This window comes from Panicum virgatum, chromosome 9K (assembly GCF_016808335.1).
Source record: "Panicum virgatum strain AP13 chromosome 9K, P.virgatum_v5, whole genome shotgun sequence".
Classification (NCBI taxonomy): Eukaryota; Viridiplantae; Streptophyta; class Magnoliopsida; order Poales; family Poaceae; genus Panicum; species Panicum virgatum.
Genome location: NC_053144.1, coordinates 10,302,646 through 10,324,769, shown reverse-complemented (window position 1 = coordinate 10,324,769; position 22,124 = coordinate 10,302,646). Strand labels below are relative to the sequence as shown.

At 48.9% G+C, this 22,124-nt stretch overlaps 2 protein-coding genes across 3 annotated transcripts; both read right to left on the bottom strand.

The window, feature by feature from the left end:
* Positions 1-8,179: 8,179 nt before the first annotated feature.
* LOC120650033 (myosin-binding protein 2-like) lies at positions 8,180-13,286 on the bottom strand. 2 transcript variants are annotated; one of them, XM_039926990.1, is made up of 4 exons: positions 11,723-13,286; positions 10,684-11,211; positions 9,215-10,568; positions 8,180-8,912 (listed from the first exon to the last, which is right to left on the bottom strand). In XM_039926990.1, the coding sequence occupies exons 1-3, from the start codon at positions 12,732-12,734 to the stop codon at positions 9,217-9,219; spliced, it is 2,892 nt and encodes a 963-aa protein (XP_039782924.1). In that variant the 5' UTR covers positions 12,735-13,286; the 3' UTR covers positions 8,180-8,912; positions 9,215-9,216. The 2 variants fall into 2 exon arrangements, with proteins under 2 accessions (XP_039782924.1, XP_039782925.1); XM_039926991.1 differs by having other exon boundaries at positions 8,180-8,907.
* A 6,185-nt stretch (positions 13,287-19,471) lies between these two features.
* On the bottom strand, positions 19,472-21,089 carry LOC120650031 (probable transcription factor At4g00390). The gene has a single exon (XM_039926989.1). The coding sequence runs from the start codon at positions 20,947-20,949 to the stop codon at positions 19,849-19,851; it is 1,101 nt and encodes a 366-aa protein (XP_039782923.1). The 5' UTR covers positions 20,950-21,089; the 3' UTR covers positions 19,472-19,848.
* Positions 21,090-22,124: the final 1,035 nt, after the last annotated feature.

Below are 22,124 nucleotides of genomic sequence, written 5' to 3'. Positions count from 1 at the left end.
GAGAGAAAGCCTTGAGCCGACACCATGCCACCGCTGAGGAGGCGTGGCCGTTGCTTGAGAGAAAACCTTGAGTCGACGTAGGAGCAGCGGCGCGCAGCGGCGCCTCCGCTGTGCGCTGCTACGCCGGCTCTGAGGTGTCGCGGTGGCGACACACAGCAGGCGCCGCTGCCGTGCGCCGCCGCACCGAGGGCGTCGGAGTGCCGGTGCCATAGCATGCGGAGTGAGTGTGCCTTCCTTCATCTTCAAGTTCGCCGTTGCAGAGGGAGAACACAGCCTAGAGGCCTGAAGATCCAGCCAACGCCTGTCTTCCCCACGGACGGCGCCAAAATGTTGTGGGGATTTTTAGGGGTACCCACAGCCGGGTGGCGGAGCGCACCCGCCTATTCCCAGTGAGGGAGTACTCGGGGAAGTACTAGGCGATGGGGCTGGATCTTCGCTGAGACAAGGACTCAAGAACACTCGATTTAGAGTGGTTCGGGCCGCCGGAGCGTAATACCCTACGTCCACTGGGAGATGTATTGTCTTGGTTGTGTGAGTGAACCTATCCTCTGCTGGCCTTGGCTCTTGCTCAGCCTGAGGTTTTCTAGCGGCGCTCCCTCCTTTTATAGATCAAGGGGGAGCGGATACATAGGACGTCGATGCCCCGACAGGTGGGCCCAACGTGAATGCGGCTACAGTGGTAGCGAATCTTTCCTTCGATATGCGTACTGCTGCTCTCCTGTCACAGGGGTCTTCTCTTGTTCCATCAGCTAGGTGCCCGTTGGAGTAGCGTAGCTTGCGGCGTGGCCTGCTGAGGCTATTATGTAGCGTCATAATGGGTGAAGCCGAGCCGTCGTATCCGACTGTTACGGCAGACTGGCAGACGCGGCATGGGCGGCGCCATCGGCTCCACTGCCTTGGCAATACGCGATCAATAGTGCCCCCTGGTCAGTCAAACGCCTCGGCTTCCACTATATCAAAGTGGACGTCCACCTACTGCAATGAATGCGAAGGTAGGTGGACCTCAATATGGAGACCAAGGACTTCATACACGTGTCGGCCCCGGACCGCCCTGAGGCGGGGCGTCCAAACTTTCCCTTCGAGAGGGGTCCGGTTGCTATCCAGGACCCTATGAGGGGTCCGGGACCCCGCGGGGGTCTGGATTCCTTGGGAGGTCCGGAGCCCTGGCTGCTTGCGCTTGAGCGCCTGTTTTTCCTGGGACACGTGGCGTTCCCAGACCTTCCCCGGCCGCGGAACAGGTCCGGACCTTTGTCGGGAGGACAGGACTTCGGACTGCAGGGGTCCGGCTGTTTGGTTGTAGTCAAGGATGACTACTAAGGCTCTTGCCTAGCCACAGCAAGAGGGGGTACCCCAGTCCTGGGGTACCGACAGAGGTCATCAAACATGCTGTAGCATCTTGAACTGGTGATACCATCGGGCAGATCGGCTCTGCTCTCCACCAAGTGGTGAATATGGAAGTGGGGAGGGACCTGTCCTAGACCAAGTTGCCGGGCTGCTACGACTGGCTGGTAAGATTCATAGCCTGGCTTGATAATTCTATTAGAAGTGCTGATGCCAATAGGAAGGAAGCTAGGTCGAGTCATCAAAGAATACAGATGCCGAGTGCTGTCGTCATCGGCAAAGTTATCTAATCTAAAGGCAGTTGGGTTTTCGAAGGATTCAGATTCAGTAAATGAGAAATATAGGGGATTATCTAGTCCTTTATAGAAGACTCTGAACCAGTTTGCTGCATCTGCTGAATTTAGTTTACTGCCAGGAAGACTGAATAAAGCTTGGCCATAGCTTGTGCATCTAATTGGTTTGCCACTCTCGTCAGGGAAAGAGTTCTTGGTCAGGCCTTGGAAGTTGGGAATATGATGCTGGAAGTACAGCTGTGCCCATAACTGAATGAACCACCAAGGGCCTCCAGTTCTCAGTTTCTTGTGGTTGAGCAGATTGGATGTCATTAAGTGGAGATATCTATATGTTTCTCCAAGAAAAAGTTTGCCTAGGCCAGTGTGATTACCGTGGGCCAGGTGATAGGCTAAGGGGAGATAGTTCTTAGTTGGAGCTAAAGAAGGGCCACAGAAAATGAAATGCTCTAGCCAAAGATTTAAAAATGTTGTGTGTTCCTTCTCAGTCACTGGACCTTTTGTTTTCATGTGCTGACTCATGTAAGTACCCCAGTTTGTGCAATTGACTTTGGAAGAAAGTTTAAAGGAGACTTCTGCCATTTTGTGAGCAGCAGGGTTAGAAGAGCTAATGTCTAGTCCGGTGATCATGACAACATCTAGCAGAGTAGGGGTCATGGGTCCATGACCAAAAAGGAAACAATTCAGAGCATCAGACCAGAAATAGTCGATGGTTTTCAGAAGATTTTCATCTTTGTCAAGGGGTGACAGTGATAAGCTAAGTGCATCGGCTATGTTCAAATCTTGCCACAAGGGCATGTGGGCTTTTGCTACTCTGTTATACCATGTTATCCAGCTTTCAGGTGGATTAGGCCAGGCTCTTAAGCAGTCGGCCCAGAGGTTCAAATCAATGTTTTGACTCATGAAAGGGATCCTATTAGCTTCACAAGAGATCAAATCTGTGGGGGTTTCATGGGTTTGTGGGCCAAGACAGAAAGATTTTGGATTGGAGGGATGCGGCAGAAGGATGTCTGATACCTGAAGTTCAGAAGTTCAGAAATATGCATTTGGTGTCATGTTTCAGAGTTTCAGTTTCAGAAGCTTAGTGAGCTGAAGAAAACTAAAAGATTAGGCCGAATATTACCTTCAGGCCATGGATTGCCGCATCGTTAGAACTTGTTGTCTGAATTGCAGAATCCGCCATGGTCACAGATCTGTGGACTTAGGGTTTGGTTGTTGGAGATTCTGGTTCGAATTCCGGCTGCCTGGAGAGTTTTTTGCTCGGATTTGTAGAGTTTGGTTTTCGAATTACACTCGAATTTGAGAGTTCGTCGAGTTCGGTTCAAGCTGGAAGCGATATTCTACTCTTGTGCGGGTTGCTCCTAGTTTGAATTTCGTCGGCTCTCGGATATTTATGGAAGCCTGATGCGTTGCCATCGGCTTTTTGGGAAATAAATGAAGACATGCGAAATTGGGGAAACTCGATTTCATTAAAAAGGAAAGATCATTACAAGGAAAGCCGATTCTACAAAGGAATCAATCCTTCGGCTTTGAGGTCCTATTCTTATGATGCTACCTATATCTACCAGTCGTAGGTGTCTGAGCACCTACGGCGCTTCGGGCTTCGCGACGGTGCGTCTCCACCATCGTCGTCATCATCATCGCCGTCGTCGCCGCTGCTGCTGCCATCGTCCTCGGCGCTGCTGCTGCTTCGTCCGCTGCTGCTGCTGCTTCCTTCTTCGTTCCCCTCCAAGGGGGCCTTGAGGAGTTGGTGGGGGTTTCCCCTGCCACCGTGTCGTCACTGGTGGAAGAGCCGATCTCTTCGAAGGAGTCGGCTCCTTCCCAGGAGAAGGTATCGTCCTCGCTGCTTTCTAGTTCCTCATGGAGCAGGAACTGGAGGTTTTCCTCCCCCTCAGTTGTGGGTTCGTCCTCCTCGGAGGCGACCCCGAAGTCGAACTCCTCTGCGTCCCAGTGCAGAGGAGCCAGCGCCTCGTAGGCCGCTGTTGGGTCCCACTCAGGGGACGGCTCTCGGCTCTCTGGGATGGAGTCGATGGAGGAGGCCGAGAGGGAAGAAGAAGAAGAAGGGGAAGAGGAAGAAGAAGAGTCTCTGAACGAGTTGGAGCCGGAGGAGGAAGAGATGGCCATGGTTGTTGGAGGATTGGGGTGGTTTCTGTGCTACTGGCATTGGGAAGAAGATGGAGTTTTGCTGTGAAGAGGAGCCGATGCAGAGGGAGGTTAAATAGTAAGAAGATAGAAGATGGATCGGCAGTTTCACATTTTACGAGGAGCCAGTTGCAGAGATGGTGCGTCTTCCTTGGTGGTTGCAGTATGATCAATGAGCATTAACGGGAAGATGAAGCGACGGATTGGTTTTGGAACTATCGTTGCCAAAACCAGGGGGCATGTGTTATCGCCATAAATTAACAGGGTTAATTTATGGGCCGAAAGCAAGATGGGCTTAAAGCAGAAGATTGAGGAAGGCTTGTAAATCGGCTCCTGCGTGAGCGTATGGGCCACATTGGCCGTGTATCCCTAGATTTAGTTCAAGATTAGAGATAGAGTCCAATCGGGACAAGATTAGTTTAGATTGTTTCCCAAGTCTCCGGACTATAAATATGTATCCTTTGTTATTTGTAAAGGAGAGCGTCATCACGACTCGCAAACAACAACTCTCGGCGCATCGCCACCCCTAATCCTAGGGTTTCAACCAAGTAAGTGCCATGCTGCCCTGATCGCTTCTTGCGATCAGGGCAGTATTGTTCTTGCTTTTACCTTGGTATTACTCGTACTGAAGCGTTTTTGATGGCGAGTAGTACTAGTTATCATAATGTTCGTAGCATGGCTTTTAGTAGATCTTTTGTGCTTTGTTGTTTATCATCTGCGAATATCATGCTGTCTCTGTGTAGTCACGTTTCAATCTCTCGCTAGTTCTTATCGCGTAGAACTAGTCGCACAGGGACAACACCCTGCTTCTTTCATGTTTAGTAGATCCGATCTGTTATGGTTTGCTCTTATCTTAAGAGTTGGCATAATATCTGCTGGGTTAGGCCTTGCAAACGGATTGGATGATCCGGTGGCGTAGTAGATGCTTTATCTTAGCCTTGATAGGGATTGTTCCGGGAATCGGCTCTTGCTAGTTCTTAGGCCTCTGTTTTAGGTTGTGGTTTAGTTGTCTGTTACGTTCGCTAGGCCCAGTCACGTGTAGGATGTTCCAATCTAGCAGTGAGGCTGTTACCATCGTGGGTTAAGATTAATTGGACTTGATTGAAGCAGTTTTATAGTGATTTGCTCTATTTATCATATCCGGATGCAATCAGATCCCGTCTGACACCGGGACTCGATCGGCTCTTCAAAGCCGATGCAAGAGTCGTCCCGGGGAGCCGACCACGGCTCGGACTTACGTTTACACGTGTCTTTGTATGCAGAAAACTGTTCGGGGCACGTCTACACCCTCCTGATCGGGTATAGGTCAGGTGGCACGCCCGGCTTTCACACATCCTCCGGGCGCGTGACGGAATTTGCGGGCCGTCGACGAGGGAGCAGTGCTTGCCAGCGCACCAGCAACCTCCCGGCTCTTCGTGTTGCCCGTCGTTGCTCGCCGGTGGGTTTCGGTCGACAACACCCGGGTACTGATCATTGGCATGCACTTGAAAGGGTTGTGCGCTATTTAGTTGGTACTATGAGTTATGTGATTCACTATTATGGGCACCCGGCTGTGCTAGAGGGATATAGTGATTCGAACTGCATATCTGATGCTGGTGACCTTTATGCCACTAGTGGGTACGTGTTTACCCTTGGAGGTGGTGCGATATCATAGAGGTCTTGCAAACAGACCATTTTGACGAGGTCAACCATGGAAGCAGAACTTACTGCTTTGGATATAGTCACTGTTGAGGCAGAGTGGCTGCGTCAACTCTTGATGGACTTGCCTATGGTTGAGAAACCAGTGCCGGCTATCCTTATGAACTGTGACAATCAAATAGTGATAGTCAAAGTGAACAGTGCTAAGGATAATGCAAAGTCATCAAGACATGTCAAAAGACGACTGAAGTCTGTCAGAAAGATGAGAAACTCCGGAGTGATAAGTGTGACTTATATTCAAATAGACAAAAACCTGGCAGATCCCTTTACAAAAGGGCTATCACGGAATGTGATAGAAAGTGCATCGAGGGAGATGGATTTGAGACCTATATAGTTGCCATAGTGGTAACCCAACCTATGTGATCGGAGATCCCTGAATTAGGATATGGGAAGAACAAGCTATCGGTTAACTGAGAAGAGTAACTTTCTTTTGAACCCTCTCTTAGTGAAGATGCAATACTCTCAAATGCTGTATGGTAGGTTGGCTATGTGCCTTAATGTGTTTTTGTTGGCTAGATTAAGCAAAGATGTTGTTCTACAGAGTATTCTTGAAAGAAACACACCTATATAAGCCCGACTGTTTAACGTCGCAGTCTATGAGATTTGGGTAATCTCTAGCAAGCTCATGAAGAGACCAGGAAGTATGACGTATATGCTCCATTCGCGGAGTAGGCTACTGGCAGCCGTGTACTGGTTATGACTTTGAGTGAAATTTGTTCGCACCAAACTTGCAATTCAAGGTGTAGTCCATTGTTCAAGTTGTGGATAAGTGTAGCTTGAAGGTCTAGGTGAGTGTTCAACTTAACAGTCCTCACTGAAACGCTAGTATATCAAATGGTAGTGAGAAACAGACAAATCTTTAAATGGGCATTTGAGATCTGACAGGGGATTGTTGGAATTTGGACTTGACCCATTAAGTATTTCAGTTATTCCAAATAAATCTCAAATGCCCTGTGGTGCAAACCTTTAATCTCACATTACTTGGGGAAGTTGAGGAGATCATGTGGCTCTCCTATATATCTAACACATAGGCTGCACCAGAGAATCATAAATTCAAGGGAAAATTCGATTCATGCCACCACAACTCCGTGAAATTGGGTTTCACGTTGAAAATCATGCCACTCAATGGCATCGATTTCAACATGAAATCAAAAATCGTGAAATTGTAGTGGCATGGATCCAACTGACCCTAAATTCAAGCTAGAGTTTTGACTCTTTCTTGCTGCTGCGCCGCCACCGTAGTCTTCTCCATCCCGAGCGTCGGCGTGCACTGGCGAACGGGAGAGCAAGTCTCCGGAACCTTTCGCCTTTGGGATCCTGCATCGGGAGAGGGCGAATAAGGTTTTTGGGAAGCGCCTAGCGCGACTGCTCAACGATCTTCGCCACGGCTCGCCCTGCGTCTAAGTCTGGTGCTGCGGCATATCGTCGTCTGCGACGTCATCTGCTGCCCTCCGTTCGCAGGACCATCTTCGTCCCGTCAGCGCCGTTTGTATTTCCAAAGGCTAAAACTCTGAGATGATCATGATCTGATTGTCTTGATACTAGTATGATAGAGTTGTTCATGCTAGATCTAGTCATGATTATGATTTGTTTATTTTAAAATTTAATCATGCAGTTGCCTGATTATTCAACAATAACCTTGCTGCCCCCATCCATGATTAGAGGTAAAGCAAGCTGACAGCACCACCCTTGCGCCATCACTTCACTGGATGCGATGCGATGCATCTCGCAGGTCACACCCTCGCCCCCGGCCCTTGGCAACCATCCAACACACCTCCTCGGCTCCTCCCTCACCCTCGCCCCCGGCCAAAGCTGCACGGCTACGGACAGATCCGCTCCGGCCACTGCCCGGACCAGCCAAAGCTAGGAGATCGATCGACGGGTGTGGCCTTCGATTAAAGCCGGGGAAGCTGTTGCTGACAGCTGACAACCTAGTAGTACCAGTACCGGAGCAGAGATGGTATTTGCACAGGACAGGGCCAACAATGTCAAGCACTGGCGAGCAGCATCGGAACATGGTAGGGCAGGTCCACCCCACCCAACAGACTGTTTGATGAGCTGCATCGGCGTTCTGGCCAGCGATCAAGTGGTCATCTCACGATCCTTGACAGCTAAACCAATCATGCATCAGCGCATGACGCCGGTTGCTTTCAGTTTCAGGGCTTAATAACTAAGCAGCACAACCGGCCAGTGGCCATATAAAAGTTAACACTGACTGAGCTTATACAGCTTCAGATTTTTCAGGCGGCACAGGGGCGGTAATCCGCAGGGCGGATGGCTCCTTCATTGCAGCATCGGCATGGCGTCTGGACTTTGTTGCTTCTGCCTTGCTTACAGAAGCTGAAGCTCTGCGAGATGATCTTCGGTTAATTCCTCAGGGAACATTGGAGCGGGTGACAGCCGAGACAGATTCTCAGGAGCTGGTCTCTTTGGCGATCACACGGAGAGGACAGGTCTGAACTAACTGCAATCTTCTCTGACGTTCAGGATCTTGCAGCAACATTTACCTCTTTTGAGCTTGTTCATGTGAGGAGATCAGCAAACTTTGCTGCTCATTTATGCTCTAGAAATGGATGTAATTCTAGTTCGGCTTTAGTTTGGGTTGAGCAACCCCCTAGCTTCTTGCAGCACTGCCTGCTAAATGATTGTAATGATGCTGCTTAATCAATGAAGAAGCTATGTTCCCAAAAAAAAAAACTAAGCAGCACTTGCACCAAAAGGACTCTACTAGTTTTGTAGCATGTCCACAATAAAGGAGAAAAAATAAGAAAAAAAAGGAAAGGGCCGGCACAGCGATGCTCCCATCAAACAGCAATCATGCTCCGCACACACGCACCCAACACCTCACCATTCCAAAAGCCGAAAGCGCATTACATACAGCTAGAAGATTTACAGGAAAAGAATTTAGAAAACAAACAAAAACAAAAACTAGTGAAGCCCACCGGGACTACCTCTTTTTATACTCACTCTATACCTGGCGGCAAAGCTGGCAGCGGCATGTTTTCTGCTAAATGAATTCCAAAGCTTGCACAAGGCCATGATTGCCGCCACAACCCACAAACACACCCCATGGCCCCGGGCGGCTCACCAACCAACCTCTTGTCCTTGTTCAAAAGCTTGGAAGCCAACCCGGGGATAACTAATAAACCAACAAAAACAAAGCGGGAACGTGCAAAGTGGTCCACAAAAACCCTGGACCTTGGAAGGCAGAATTGCTCCATGATCTGCCTTCCGGATGGTGCCGCCAAACCGACTGTGATGGCGTTTCCTGGAGGAGCTCCTTTCTCTCCGGGAATGAACCAAAATTTTCCAATCCAGGAATGAACCGACTGTGAGCAGCAATACTAGCTAGCCGGCAATCCTTTTTTTCTTATCATTGTTGTATGTTCTCCGTCTTCGAGCTAGATTGGTCAGACTTGAGCACTGGGGCCTGCAGCTGATCTAGAACCAGCAAGCAAGAATTAGGGTTCTGGTAGAATCAAATCAGGATAGAATATGGTATTGTTAGGCACAAAAGTTTGGTGCAAAATTTAATACTGCGCAAAAGGACATGTGGGGTGCATAGCTACTTTAAGAAAGTAGAAAGTAGAATTTTGTTTATTCATCATGTAAGGAATGCTGGAATGGAATAACGATGAACTAATTTCCTTGGAATCTAAAGAACAATGATTGTATCACCATCTCCATGTTGAAAAGAAAATTCAGACGGCCATCAATATTCAATACTAAGTCTAGCATGTTACCTTTAATCCGTGTAAAGATGTAAATAGTGAGGTGAAAGCTCTCCAGAGTTCCTTGCACGCTGCTCAATCCTTCTCAGGTCTCGAAGATGCTGTAAGATCTCCTGAAGAAGATCGAACCCTTTGCCTCCCTTTTTCAAAGACCTCACACACTGTTTTATATATTCCCTATCTGCCTCAAGAGCATGCAGCCTTTCATGGACTTGATCAATTTCATTGGCGATTGCAAGTTTATCTTGCTCTCTAGCAAGGTCCAATGTGACTTCTGTCAACTGATCTGCATCATCACCTTGCTTATTTAGAAGGATATTTCTAGCTTCCACAGTAGCATCGTCAAACAGTGGAAGGAGCTTCTTTCCTCTATAGGTTACGCTTTTTCTTTTGTCATGAAGTTTAAAGCAGCTATCATCATCAGAGAAACCATTTGAGGAACCGCTTACATGGTTTTCTTCTGAGAAATGCTTGTCTGTCTTCATGTTATCGGATTCTTCATCATCGAGGTCAAAAAGTTTATCCTCTAGCACTTTAAGTTGTTCCAGTATGGAGAGTCTCTCTTCCTCAAAATCAGCTAGTGAGCCATCAAGGGTAACTAGATGTCTGGCAGTTTCGTGTAGGACAACATCTGTAGGGCTACTCCCATTGCTTCCGTTGAGACCATGGGCAGATTCATCCCCTTCATAGAAACTTTGCGAAAGGTCATCACTGTCCTCAGCACTTGATGAAGCTGACGATGACCCATTCTGGTCATCGGCCTTGTGTCTGGACATTTTCCTCGCCTTTGCCTCATAGAGATGAACCTTGTGACGATACATCTCGAGTTCTCTCTCCAGATCTTGCTTCTCCTTCTCTCTCTTCACAACTAGTTCATTCAGCCTCTGCAATGCTTCTTGATCATACTCCGACTGTTCCTCCATAAGACGCTGGTATTGGATCGCCTCCATCTGCATTGCAGCTTTCTGTTCTTGCAAGCGGTTTATCATTGCCATGGTTTCATCAGCAGCTATAGCAGCAGCATTCCTCTCATTTTCGAGTTCAGCATATAGGCTGTTCAATGACTTGCGTGCAGATGCCAAAGCAGATCTTAGTTGATCAACGCTCACAAATTCAGTGCTTTCCAGATCAGTAGACATAGTAGCAACACTTGCATCTATGGATTTACGATCAGAAACAGCTGCTTTAGAATCCAGCAATTCTTGCGAATAAGATATACCTTCAATATGAGTTGGTGTCTCAGGGGCTCTCTCTTCTTCTATAACACTATGATCGTGAGCGAACTTATCCAAGATTGTCAAAGGTTCATAAGATATTTCATGTATGCTTGTTAGAGTAGCTTCAGTTGGATCCTCTTCAATATCTCCTGTTCAATATGTAAGAACAAAATTAAAAATTTACACAATCATAATAGAAATAACAACCAGAATGCATTAACTGGTGGGAATAAACAAAGGATTCTTAAGATCTCAGCATCTTACCTTTCCATGTGTTTGTGTCATCATTAAAAGTGTCTGCTGCATACTCCAGAACATCTTCCTTCACAGAAGTGATTTTCTGCTTCCTCTCAGCCTGCTCATCATCAGTATAAGCATATGAAGTCATGGAATCAACTGGCACAGAGTCCCACTCTTGTTCCAGCCCAGCCTGTGCAGTTATCTCTCCTTCAAGTTCTTCACCAGAATGCTCCCTGGGATGTATTGGTATTGAAGCCAACTCCTGATTCACCTCTGCTTGTTGAACCTTCTCCTCAGGCTGAGTTGCAGAGACACGCACAGAAGCTTCCATTGGCATCAAGTTCAGTTTTTGCTTCAAATCAGCCTGTTGAAAATGCTCCACCTCAACACTTCTGTCTAACTTCTCAACAAATTCATGGTCACTGGGATCTCTTGGCATGGTGTATAATTTATGCTGTGGAACAACCTGTTCAACTTGATCATCCTCAGATATCTCATCCTCAATTGATATTTTCATATCCTTATCTTTCAATCCACTGTCATCCTCAGGAGCTGCATTTCATATTTTGAAAACAAGGTATATGGCTTAGTAGCTTTAAAAAGGAAAAAAAAACATCAGCACGGAACAACTTCAAGGACAATAAGTGACGTGTTGCCTTCCATTTCGTTAAGAGGTCCATTTCATCCTTTTAACTTTCTTATAGTACTTTTTTTCTTCAGTTCGACTATAGATTCACCATATCAAATATGACAGCAAAAGTACAGTGGATATACCAGTACTGTGTAAATCTAATATAATTAAAGGAGCAGTAATGAAGCTCAATAAACACCCGAGCAAAATGATTCTGTTAAGAAGAGAAAACTAAATTCTAGTTAATTACTTAGGTGGCTAGCAGAATAAACATAAATGCGGCAATGGGCACAAGCACAATAAATACATATGCAGTGAAGTAATTGCAAAAGCTGGTGATATTCACACCCATAGCCACATCATCATTAAACTGGAATGCCAAAAGATAATGACTTGCGGAAAAGGTAATTTATCAGAGAGGGAGTGACTTACTCTCCTGATCATCAAAGCCCTCAATGGTTTCACCTGCATTTATCCCATCATCAAATGTACCTTCCATACAAGCCGACACAAGGGCTACGTCAGCAATCTGTTCAGCAATCAGCTGATCAACCACACCATCACCCTTGTAATCATCAGATGTCAACACAATTTTCTCCTCATTGGCATTAACCTTGTTCTCTGTGACCACATCGTTCTGCCTTACATGATCAACCGCTTCCTTCCTCTCAACACAAGATTGGGATGACACTGAAGCCATGTGGACAGCCAATGAGTCGATGGATTCAAGAGGCACCAGACGCTCAACATTGGCAACAATCTCAGCACCCTGAGCCAATACATTTATCGAGTCATCCCGCAGCACCGGTTTCTCATCAAAGAGCTCGATCACAGGGCCTTCCTCGGACACAAAGACCACGTCTCCATTTGGCCTCGCTGTCTCTTCCTCTTCCTTGTGGCCACAATCTGAGCCACGCGGCGCCGGCGTTGGGAGCAAGAACGGTGGCGAGTAGAAGCCGCTCTCGAGTGCGACGCCGCAGCAGGCGCAGGCGAGGTCCCGCTCGCCGAGCTCGCTCCGGCCCATCCACGACAGCAGCGCCTTCCCGGGAGCCGCCGCCGCGGCGCAGTCCTCGCACATGTCCCCAGCGTCCGCGAGCCAGCGGTGCGCGCTGCAGTAGCCGAGGCGCGACAGCTCGGCGGCGTGCGCGTCGCACAGCACGCGGCGCAGGGGCTCGGCGCCGCCCCCGCCCCCTCCGACGCCACGGTGTGCGTGGCGCTCGAAGAGGCTGTCGACGCCGAGGCGGGAGCAGAGCGCGCACGGCGGCGCGAGGCCGAAGAAAGCGGCGAACCTGGAGATGAGGTAGGAGAAGACGCCGTTGGCGAGGAGCAGCGCGATGAGGATCCACTCCAGCAGCGCGTACGCGAGCACCCGCGCGACGCGGTTGCTCTTCTTGCACAGCGCCGCCGTGAGGTTGGCGCTGGCCATGGGCGCCTGCGGCACCATCCCCGGAGCCCGGCCCTTGGCAACCGGCGGAATGCGACGGAGAGGGACGCCGACCTCGCAGCCGGGCTTTGCCGTGGAATCCAAGAAAGCACAAAACAGTGCCTTTCGCCCCGAATCACGCCTCCAGCGACACAAATTGGATTGGAGCGGAGCCGGAGAACGCAATCCAAGCGCGATTCTTTACTCTTTAGTGGCAAGTAGCCACAACAAGAACTCCGCTTCCGGATCAAAAAAGAGGAAAGAAAACTCTACACAAACTCCTCCCTTCCCACTCCTACTGCAGATTGCCACAAAAGCGAGATTTTCACAGGCAAAATAAGATCGGGACTGCGAACGGGATCAGAAATCCCAAGGACGAACAGACAAAATCTTTACAGGGAAGAGGAGGAGGAGGAGGTTGGGCGGGACTAGTGATAGTGACGGGATTACGAGCGCTATTAACAAGAACAGAGTGGGAGGAAGGGGAGGAGGGGAGGGAGGAAGGGGAGGAAGGGGGAAAGGGCCGTTTGGTGGACACCCGATGGAAAAATAGAGATGGGAAGCGCGACTTGGAAGCCGAGAAATATCGTCGCGAGAACGAAAAAAGAAAAGAAAAAAGAGGAGGAGTAATTCGCATTAGTGGGGCCCTAATGACCGTGATTGAGCAGCTCCAGACGAGATTGGAACGTTGGGATGACGCCGTAGTACCCGCTGCCGCCGATTCCGTTGGAGTGACCAGACCGGCAGCAGCTTCGCTGCCGTAGGCCTCTGTGGGCGTACGAGCAGTGGCACGACCTCGCTGGTGAGGATGTAAATTACGGTTCCTTTCCTCAAAGGTTATTAGTGAGTTCTTCCGAGATTACGCGGCGTCGGCGGCAGCAGCGATGACGACGGCCCCGTCACCAACACTTCGAGTACGTGCGCTGGTAGCTAGCAGTACGCAGCGTCGTTCAGAAAAAAGTAGCAGGACCAGCTCGTTCCGTTTCGTTCCCTTGTGTTGTTTCTGGGGTTCTGCGGTGGGGTAGCGGCCGATCTCGACTCGCCGGTCGTTTTCCCGGGCACCGGCGTGGCGTCAGCCGGACGGCGAGCCGGCAAGGCCTGGTAGGTCGGTCGCCGTCGCGATGCGGCTTGGACCGACGGGCTCCATCGGCTTCCTTTTTTCCCCTTCTTCTTGTTTTTCCGAATCCGCAACGCCACGGGGACGTGGACCGGCACTTGTTTTTGACGCCATCGGAGGGGAGAAGAAGAAGAAGAAAGGCATCGGAGAGGAATTCGGCACGGGGACGTGGACCGGCGCTTGTTTATTCGGTGCCCCCACGGAGATGACTTGGATTCGATCAGAGCAAGCATCAGAGACATTCATACGGGGGCGGTTGGGTGTGGTTCGGTCTCTCCGCCCGGTCGTGCTCGTGCGTGGCGGTGCCACAGCCGCCGCTGGCGCCGCCTCCGGCTCACGTTCTGGAAGGGGAGCCGGAGGCTGGAGCGCAAAACGTGGCGGCACTACTGGTGGATGGAGGCCCGGCCATGGCGCGTTTGACCCAGCCAAAGTCGCCAGCCCCCGATCTGTTTCGTTCGTAACCCAGGTAGCGCGTCGGCGTTCACAAACTGCAGGGGTTCAGATTCAGCAAACAGGGGATGGCGTTGGGTTGCATGGGATACGACGGAATTAGCTTCCTGATCACGACGATTTTTTTCTAATTTTTAAGAGAGAGATAGGGGGGGACTAGGCACTCAGGTCTTCTCCAACGGCCATCGAAATCGCCTGCTTGTGTCAGATATTCTCTGACGTGGAAGAGAGAGCGTGAAAAAAATCTCTCGCTAGCGAGCCTGCAATCGCTGGTCGCGCATATTTTTCAAAAAACTATCTCTCTGTTGCCATTTAATGCTTTGTGTTTTCTTTTTTTTACTACTTCCATCCTCCACGTGAACCAGCGGTATCACACGCAACTGACGAAACCTTTGGAGGAGACTTTAGGGCACGTTTGGTGGGGCTTCTCGCACTACGTGCACACTGCTCTGCGTGCGAAGCCGGAGCCGCCTGCGGGAAGCGGGTTTCTCCGGCTCCCGCATGCACGGCAGAAATGGCTCAGCTCCTCTGCCCCAGGTTTCACTTCCCGTCCGGGATCCGCCGGAAACCGGAAAAATTTCCCGTTCCCGGAACTATCCGGGATTGGAAACCGCTAGAATTTCCCGAAAAATTTCGCCAAACTTTAAAAATTTTTAAAAAATTTGTATGAACGGTAACCGTTGCATCCCGAGTGGGAACCGACGTTTCCCGACCGGTTTCCGTTGATTTTGACCGGGAAATGCCGTCGGCCGAGGGGAAAATTAAAAATTTTGGCAACATTTCCCCGTAATTTTGTAAATAGCATTGCACAAAGTATATATCAAGCATTTATGTATCATTGACAGGGAGATAAACATATAAATAGAAGTTCATATACATATAAATGTTGTGTTCGCATGAGTAGTCCATAAATCACAACAATAGTCCATCCAAACTTCATATCCATAGTCCATACAAATCATCAAATACACATCATGTTATTTGTATGTATCATGTGGAATAATGTGTACTATGGAGCATGGACTTTGGTTATGTATTTGATGATTTGTATGAACTAGTGTGTATGAACTTCTATTTATATACATTATCTCTGTGTCAATGATATACAATTGCTCGATGTATATTTTGTGCAATGCTTTTTACAAAATTAGGGGGAAATGCTGTTAAAAAATTTTATTTTCACCGCAGCCGACGACATTTTTCGGTCAAATTCAACGGTGCTATATGACTTGTATTTGTAAGGCGCTATATGTGTAAAACATATGCTGTGACATGTCTATATATGTGTGTGACATGTATATATGTATCTTATATATGTTTGTGCCATGTCATGTATTCAATTTGCACTGAAATGCTGCCAAAATTTTCATTGTTCGTACTAACTATGCAATGCTATGTCCATTATATACATTAAAACATTATATATGTCTTCAAAATATCTTACGACATGTCAATTGTTCAAATGGAGTCATTTCTTTGTAAAATTTGGCTTCACTGCACCTGTTTTTTTAATTCCCGGCAGCTGTGACCGGTTTCCCGGTCAAAAAACACCGGTTCCCGGTCGGGAAAACCGGTTTCCCGATTTTTGAATTTGAAGTGTCATCCCGTCCGGTTTCTAGCGGTTTTCACCGGGAACCGGCCGGTTTCCCGTTCCCGGACTCAGGCGGGAAAGCGCTTCCCGACGGAAACGTAAACCCTGCCTCTGCCACGGTAGCATGGTAGCAGAAATCGCTTCACCATCCCGCTCGTTTGGTAGAACTCCGGCTCCGAAGCTGGCGTGGCACGGGCAGGAGCAGGAGCAGGAGCGGAAGCTCCACCCGCTCCACCAAACGTGCTCTTAGTGCTCACCGTGAGTTTCACGAGACCTCTGCACGAGGTCACAAGAATATCGGCAATGGGGGCACACCAGGTCATAAGAATATCGGCAATGGGGCACACCAGGTAGCAGCAGGTCAAGTGTAGATTGTTCATTGTTTTTTTTTTTGAAAATGATTGTTCATTGTTTAAAGAGGTTAAGAGGAGTGTTCCGGATGACGAGGTGGATGTGTCGCGTGGTTGTTCATCGTCGTCCGGTACTGTAAGCACGCGAGCATCTGTGCCATGTTGGACAAGAAACCATTTTTTTTCTCGAACTAGTATAGCATTGTCTTGAGAAACTAACGATTCCATCGTACAAACAACTTGTTTATGATTTCGGGTGCCCATCTCCGTTTGCCGGGAGGCCGAAAGATTCTCCATTTGCCGAGGGAGCGAGAGCGGAGAGCCGGAGACAGAGACAGAAAGACCGTGCTCGGAGAGGGACAGAGATGCTCTGACCACGGCAGCGCAATTAACATTTTCCACTCGCCTGCACGGCCGTTCCGGATCGTATCAGTAGGAACGTAATTGCACATGTGGGCCGTCCAATCCGCTTGGGTACAACTAGTATAATCACGACACGAACCGTTGCCACTGGATCACGCATATTTTTGTTCAGCAGTTGAAAACAATCAAGAACATACAAGAGTCCTCTCTTCCTGACTCCTGAGGGTATGTTTAGTTCGGATGAACTCCAAAACCTAACGTAAACCACGGTTGGTCAACACGGCCGTGCCGTGCACACGACGTGCTATGCTCTCTCTGCTCGGTCGCCATCAGGCTTGACGTGGAGTAGCGGATCATTCCAGGAAATCAATTTCCAAAATGCTAAGCCAACTGAAACACTGGCATCGACCTGACGATGACGCTAGTCGCTAGCCAGAGAGGCGCCGAATTCTTCTTCTTCTTTTTTTTGAAGGAAGGAGCCGAATTCAGGTGTTGGGCAGTTCGGTCGCAATTCTCAAAAGGATCACGAGTTTTTTTTGAAAGCACCAAAAGCACTAGGGAATCATATAAGAATTTAATTGGACACTCATGCTGACCGCGCGCTCAACGTAGATGGGCTACCGAAAAATCCAAAAATGCGCTTGTCGAAGTTTACATACGCACACACACCACATACCTATATACACACGCACTCCGGTACCCTCAGCGGATAAATCCGCGGTGCGACACCAGGATTTTTCCAATAATGCGACGCGACAGCTCAAGACCCCCCTGACATTTGAATGCGGTGGTCAGGGCGGCGTACGCGGCCGAAAGGGCAACAGAAAAGCACACCTTGCTCGTGCTGGCACAAACAAAAACAGCGGGGGAATGCAGTGGGGGCATGGACTCTAGTGCTAGGCACACGCATCCTGATTTCAAAGCTTTTTGTTACAGTAGCTTGCCATGCCCCTGAGAAAAGAGGCCGAATTTATTCATCAAAGCATGCAGCAGTACCAGACACAAGAAAATCTTACAATAAATTGCAAATGTTTCAGCATTAGTTTTGTATAGGACAGGCAAAATCGGTTAGAGAGAGTCAGACTTGCAAGAAACTGATGTGAGGTGTGTGCCCGGGCGCCCCGAATGAGCTCAGCTTTTGCTTTCGGCTATCCATCTAGGCGTGCGTGACAAGTGTTTACTTTTTTTTTTGAGATAACAAGTGTTTACTAGCAACGTTAATGAACTTTCTAAAGCTCCCCTTTCCTTTGCTAGCAGACGCACGTACCCCTGCTTTTTTAAAAAATTATGAAGGCATGATCACAGAAGAATCTGCATCATCTCGCACAATTCTTTGGGCGTTTTAAGGACGGAGCCGGGCAAAGATGTCGTGAAACATATGATTACCTCCAACGGTAGTGCGCCTGCACGTGTAGGCTCAAACAATGGACAGCTAATATCTAAAATAAAAGAATGGTGCCAGGGAACCTGGCAAATCATTTAAGAAACAGAGTTTCCTAATACTATCACCAAACGCCCAGAATTTCCTAATACTATGACCACCAGCCTCCAGTACCGACTGGATTGTGAAGCTTATTCCTCTGATTAGAAATAGAATTCAGAACGTGGAAAGAATTGTATTTTCCTGAACATTTAAGAAACAGAACATACAAGCGGCGGTACCCACTCATGTAGACCGGCTTGAGGTGATGAAGACCAGCCATACATGAGGCGACCTCCTCGGCTCCTCCCGTGTATTGCCGCGACGTCTACTCCCCACAGAGATAATCAGTAAAGAATAGAGCACTCGCTTGCAATTGCAGCATCTCCCAGTCGGGGCGCAACACGCAAACACAAGCGTCCCATCTGAAGATATACGATATTTAACTAAAATGGGAGTCGAATTGATTAAAACATGGGCCAGCCAATGCACGCCTACGGGCCGATCAAGCCTGTTCACTTGATGATGTACTAGTCTCCACAAGGCCCATCAACTCACAGTCTTATCTGAAGGCCTAGCAACTCACCTCGACTGTCTCCTTCCAAATCAGACACGTGCATCATGCATTATCAAAAAAATTAACACCAGGACAAGTGCCTAGCCCTATCATCGGTTCGAAACTGCAAGGAACACAACAACCAGCATCATACGTCACCAAACAAGATATATTGTATAGCAGGTCAATACCAAACAACCAGCATCATACGTCACTGACAAAAGACATTTCTGCAAATAAGCTATTTATGATGACGATGATAAAATAGTAAGTTCAGAACACAAAAGAAGACATGCATATCTGCGGAGCAATCACTATTGAAGTATCCCTGCCCCACCCCAAATTCTGTATCCCATGTACTTCTACTAATTGGGTCACAGGATGCTATCCAGCAGATGCATCCAACATTCCAATTGACAGTACTCAGAATAGGCTATGGCTCTATGCTGTTGGTATTGCTATTGCACCACTGCTCTCTTTCACTAGCACACGAAAAACCAGAAGAAGAAGAAACACTATACACCAAAAACTATCGTGGCAACATATTCTATTAGAACCCAAACAAGAACTGCAAAGATGCGGTATATATTGTATTAGCAACACCTTTATTGCATGGCATCAGCCATCAGTGCTCAAGACTAAAGCAAAGACCATATGACAACCTAATGAAAAGACCAAACTTTAATAATCATCTTTGCTCTATTTTCGACTCTCGGGCGAAGGATATTTTTGGTAACAACAGCATATTTTGACAAGGTGCAGCATTCCTTAGTCTTGTACCTTAACAATATCCCCCAGTCCCACAATTCATGCTCAGCTTAGCAGGCTGGATGCAGACAGTAACTGAGTAAAGTAAAGCTTTTTAATAGAACCAATAGGATGTTGGGAAAAATCATTCAGAATACAAGTGGTTGACAAAGAAAAAGAAGTTTTTTCTTTCATTGCCCACTAGTTACAGGTACAACAGCTTCTAATAGTACAGTCACAGCAGCTTCTAATTGGAAAATGTAATGTGAAAGCCTGAAGCTACATGAACATAGTTATCATCTACTACATCAACAGCATGAAACATGATAAGAACAATGCTAAAATATCATAGATTATTATGCTGCTCAAATTATTAAACTCGACAATAACATCCGTAGACAAAGGCAAATATAGTAGGCTTTCTAGAGGCAAAGGGTCAAGCTGCGAAAACATTACAAAGCATAGCACAATAACCTACTAGCTTCTATACAAATGATGCAAAGGGTGGAAGCACATCACCAATACCACCAAAATCTCTGCTTCAGTGCCCAGCCGCTGCAGCATCCTCAACGAGCAACCTCAGCCTCCGGCTTAAGACATCAAGCTCATCTATCCTCTGCACTCTCCACCGCTTTGCAAGCTCGCTTTCCTCAGCACTCCCACCCACGTTGCCACCATTGATAATCCCGCTAGCCTTCGCCTCCCTCAGGCACTCCTCAAACACATCCAGCACAGCATTTGCCATTCGATGCTCGTCGCTACGAGGCACCACCACTTTGTGGTCTTCAATTTCATTGTCAATTCCATTGTTTCCATTGGGGAGAGCAGCCACGGCCTCAGGCTGCTCCTGCACAATAACACCAAATTTGCTATCGAGGGTGGCACCCTCGTGGTCGCCTAGGTGCCCGCTTTCCTGCTCAAGGTAGAACACATCCTCGGCATTGGAAACATCCGGAAACAAGCCCGGGGCAGAGGAACTAATCCCATTGTAGTCATGGGGGTTGCTATCCCCGGACGCATCCGGGGGCAGGAGCTGCGTGCCCCGCGGGTTGGAGCGGCGGCGCTTGTTCCCGGAGGCCCCCGCGCTGGAGGCGAAAGGCGAGGTGGCGGCGTTGGCGGGGTCCCAGAGCCTGGAGCAGAGGTGGAGCACGTCGCGGTCGTGCGGCGCGAGGCGGGCCGGGTCGAGGCCCCCGGCGACGCGCGCGGAGACGCTGCGGTACTTGTTCTTGAGGCGGCGGAGCTTCTCGGAGAGCTGGGCGCGGGTGTAGGGCTGGGGCATGGACTCGGAGAAGCGGTCGTAGAAGACGTTGAGGTCGCGTGGGAAGACGAGGCCCTGCGCGCCGCAGCCGAGGAGGCCCTGCAGGAAGCGGAGCTCGTCGGACTCGGACCAGATCCGCTGGAACTTGAAGGGCGGCTGCTGCTGGTCGGATCCGGCGCCGGCGCCGCCGCCGCCGGGGGCGCGGAGCGGGTCGGAGGAGGCCGGGGAGGAGGAGGACGGGGGCGAGGAGGACGGCCGCGGGGAGCGGCGCTTGATGGGGAGCTTGCGCGCCCCGGCGGGCGGGGTCGGGTCGGCTGGTGCGGTCGGGTTAGGGTTGGGCGGGACGGGGGCAGGGACCGGGAGGGCCTGTTGGCCCGAGGCCATGGCGCGCGCACGGATCGAGCGCGGGCGGGGGCGAGGCCGAGGCGAGGTGCGACGAGAACGAGACGGGACGGGGGGCGAAGTGGCGTGGTGGATTGGGTCGTCGCGCACGGCGCGGCGCGGCCGGACGCGGACGCGGACGGGCGGGGGGGGGGGGGGGGGGGGGGTGGTGGGATGGAGACGGCTGGGACGGGGCGGGGAGAAGGGGGCGGTCGATTGGGTTAGGTTGGGGGCGGATTGGTTGGCTCGCCCGGAATCCGTGGGTTCTGTCGCCTCTGGAGTCTGGACTCTGGCTGGCCTCGTCGGCCCGGTGGGCGAGACCGGCAAGCGTGCTCGGGTGGCTGACTGACACGCGGGCCAGTGGGTGTGGGGCGCGGTGCGAGGGGTCGCGTTGGGCTCGGTCTTTGGGGAGAGACGTGTCTTCTGCGGCGTGCAGAACGCGGGGTCAGGTACTCAGGCAACTCCCTGGTGGTGATTCTTAAAAAAAAAACTCCTTGATGGTGAGTGGTGACTGGCTTTCATTTAGCCGTTTTTTCATGCGATTTTTCTCGTGGCGTGAAATTTGCAAAAAAAAAGATATAGATTTATATTCTGGAGTGCCCGTCAAAAACCTGTAACAATTGTATGCATCTGTATAGTATTTTCTTAGCTAGTTAAGTATTTTCTTAGATTCGTATATCTATTCTTTCCGTCATATTTCTTGGCCAATACCTTTAGCGTGCAATAAACACCTTGTGATGAATTTTATATTAAATTTTAGTATAATCTAAAATACTATTTTTGCTTTGAAATGAATCAACTTCTTTCTTAATTTCCTTTTAACTATTTTTCTTTATTGTATCACGATATCACGCATGGCTCCTAAATCATCCGCGAATGACTTCTACATCTACATCTATCCAACCCTCTTTAACTTTTATATCATCTGCATTGATGAGCGATTAAGATGTATTTTAGATACCGAACAATATGTATTGACCATAATAATTTTAAGAAAAAAGGCACTAATAAAATATTAAATCCATTATTGAATCTACTAATTTGTTTAAATTGGATTAGAAAATTAATTTTAGAACTTTCTTATACAAAGATGTTATATACATATTTCTATAAAATAACAGGTTAAACTCAATCGCACTTAAGAAATGCAAAGTTCACTTAAAAGCAATATCACAATC

Bases quoted from the DNA above. Each gene is read 5' to 3' on its own strand.
- LOC120650033 (XM_039926990.1), bottom strand. From the start codon at position 12,734: ATGGTGCCGCAGGCGCCCATGGCCAGCGCCAACCTCACGGCGGCGCTG. The intron at 11,212-11,722 runs GTAAGTCACTCC...TATGAAATGCAG, and splicing joins GGGCTTTGATGATCAGGAGA to CTCCTGAGGATGACAGTGGA. The intron at 10,569-10,683 runs GTAAGATGCTGA...CATATTGAACAG, and splicing joins TGACACAAACACATGGAAAG to GAGATATTGAAGAGGATCCA.
- LOC120650031 (XM_039926989.1), bottom strand. From the start codon at position 20,949: ATGGCCTCGGGCCAACAGGCCCTCCCGGTCCCTGCCCCCGTCCCGCCC.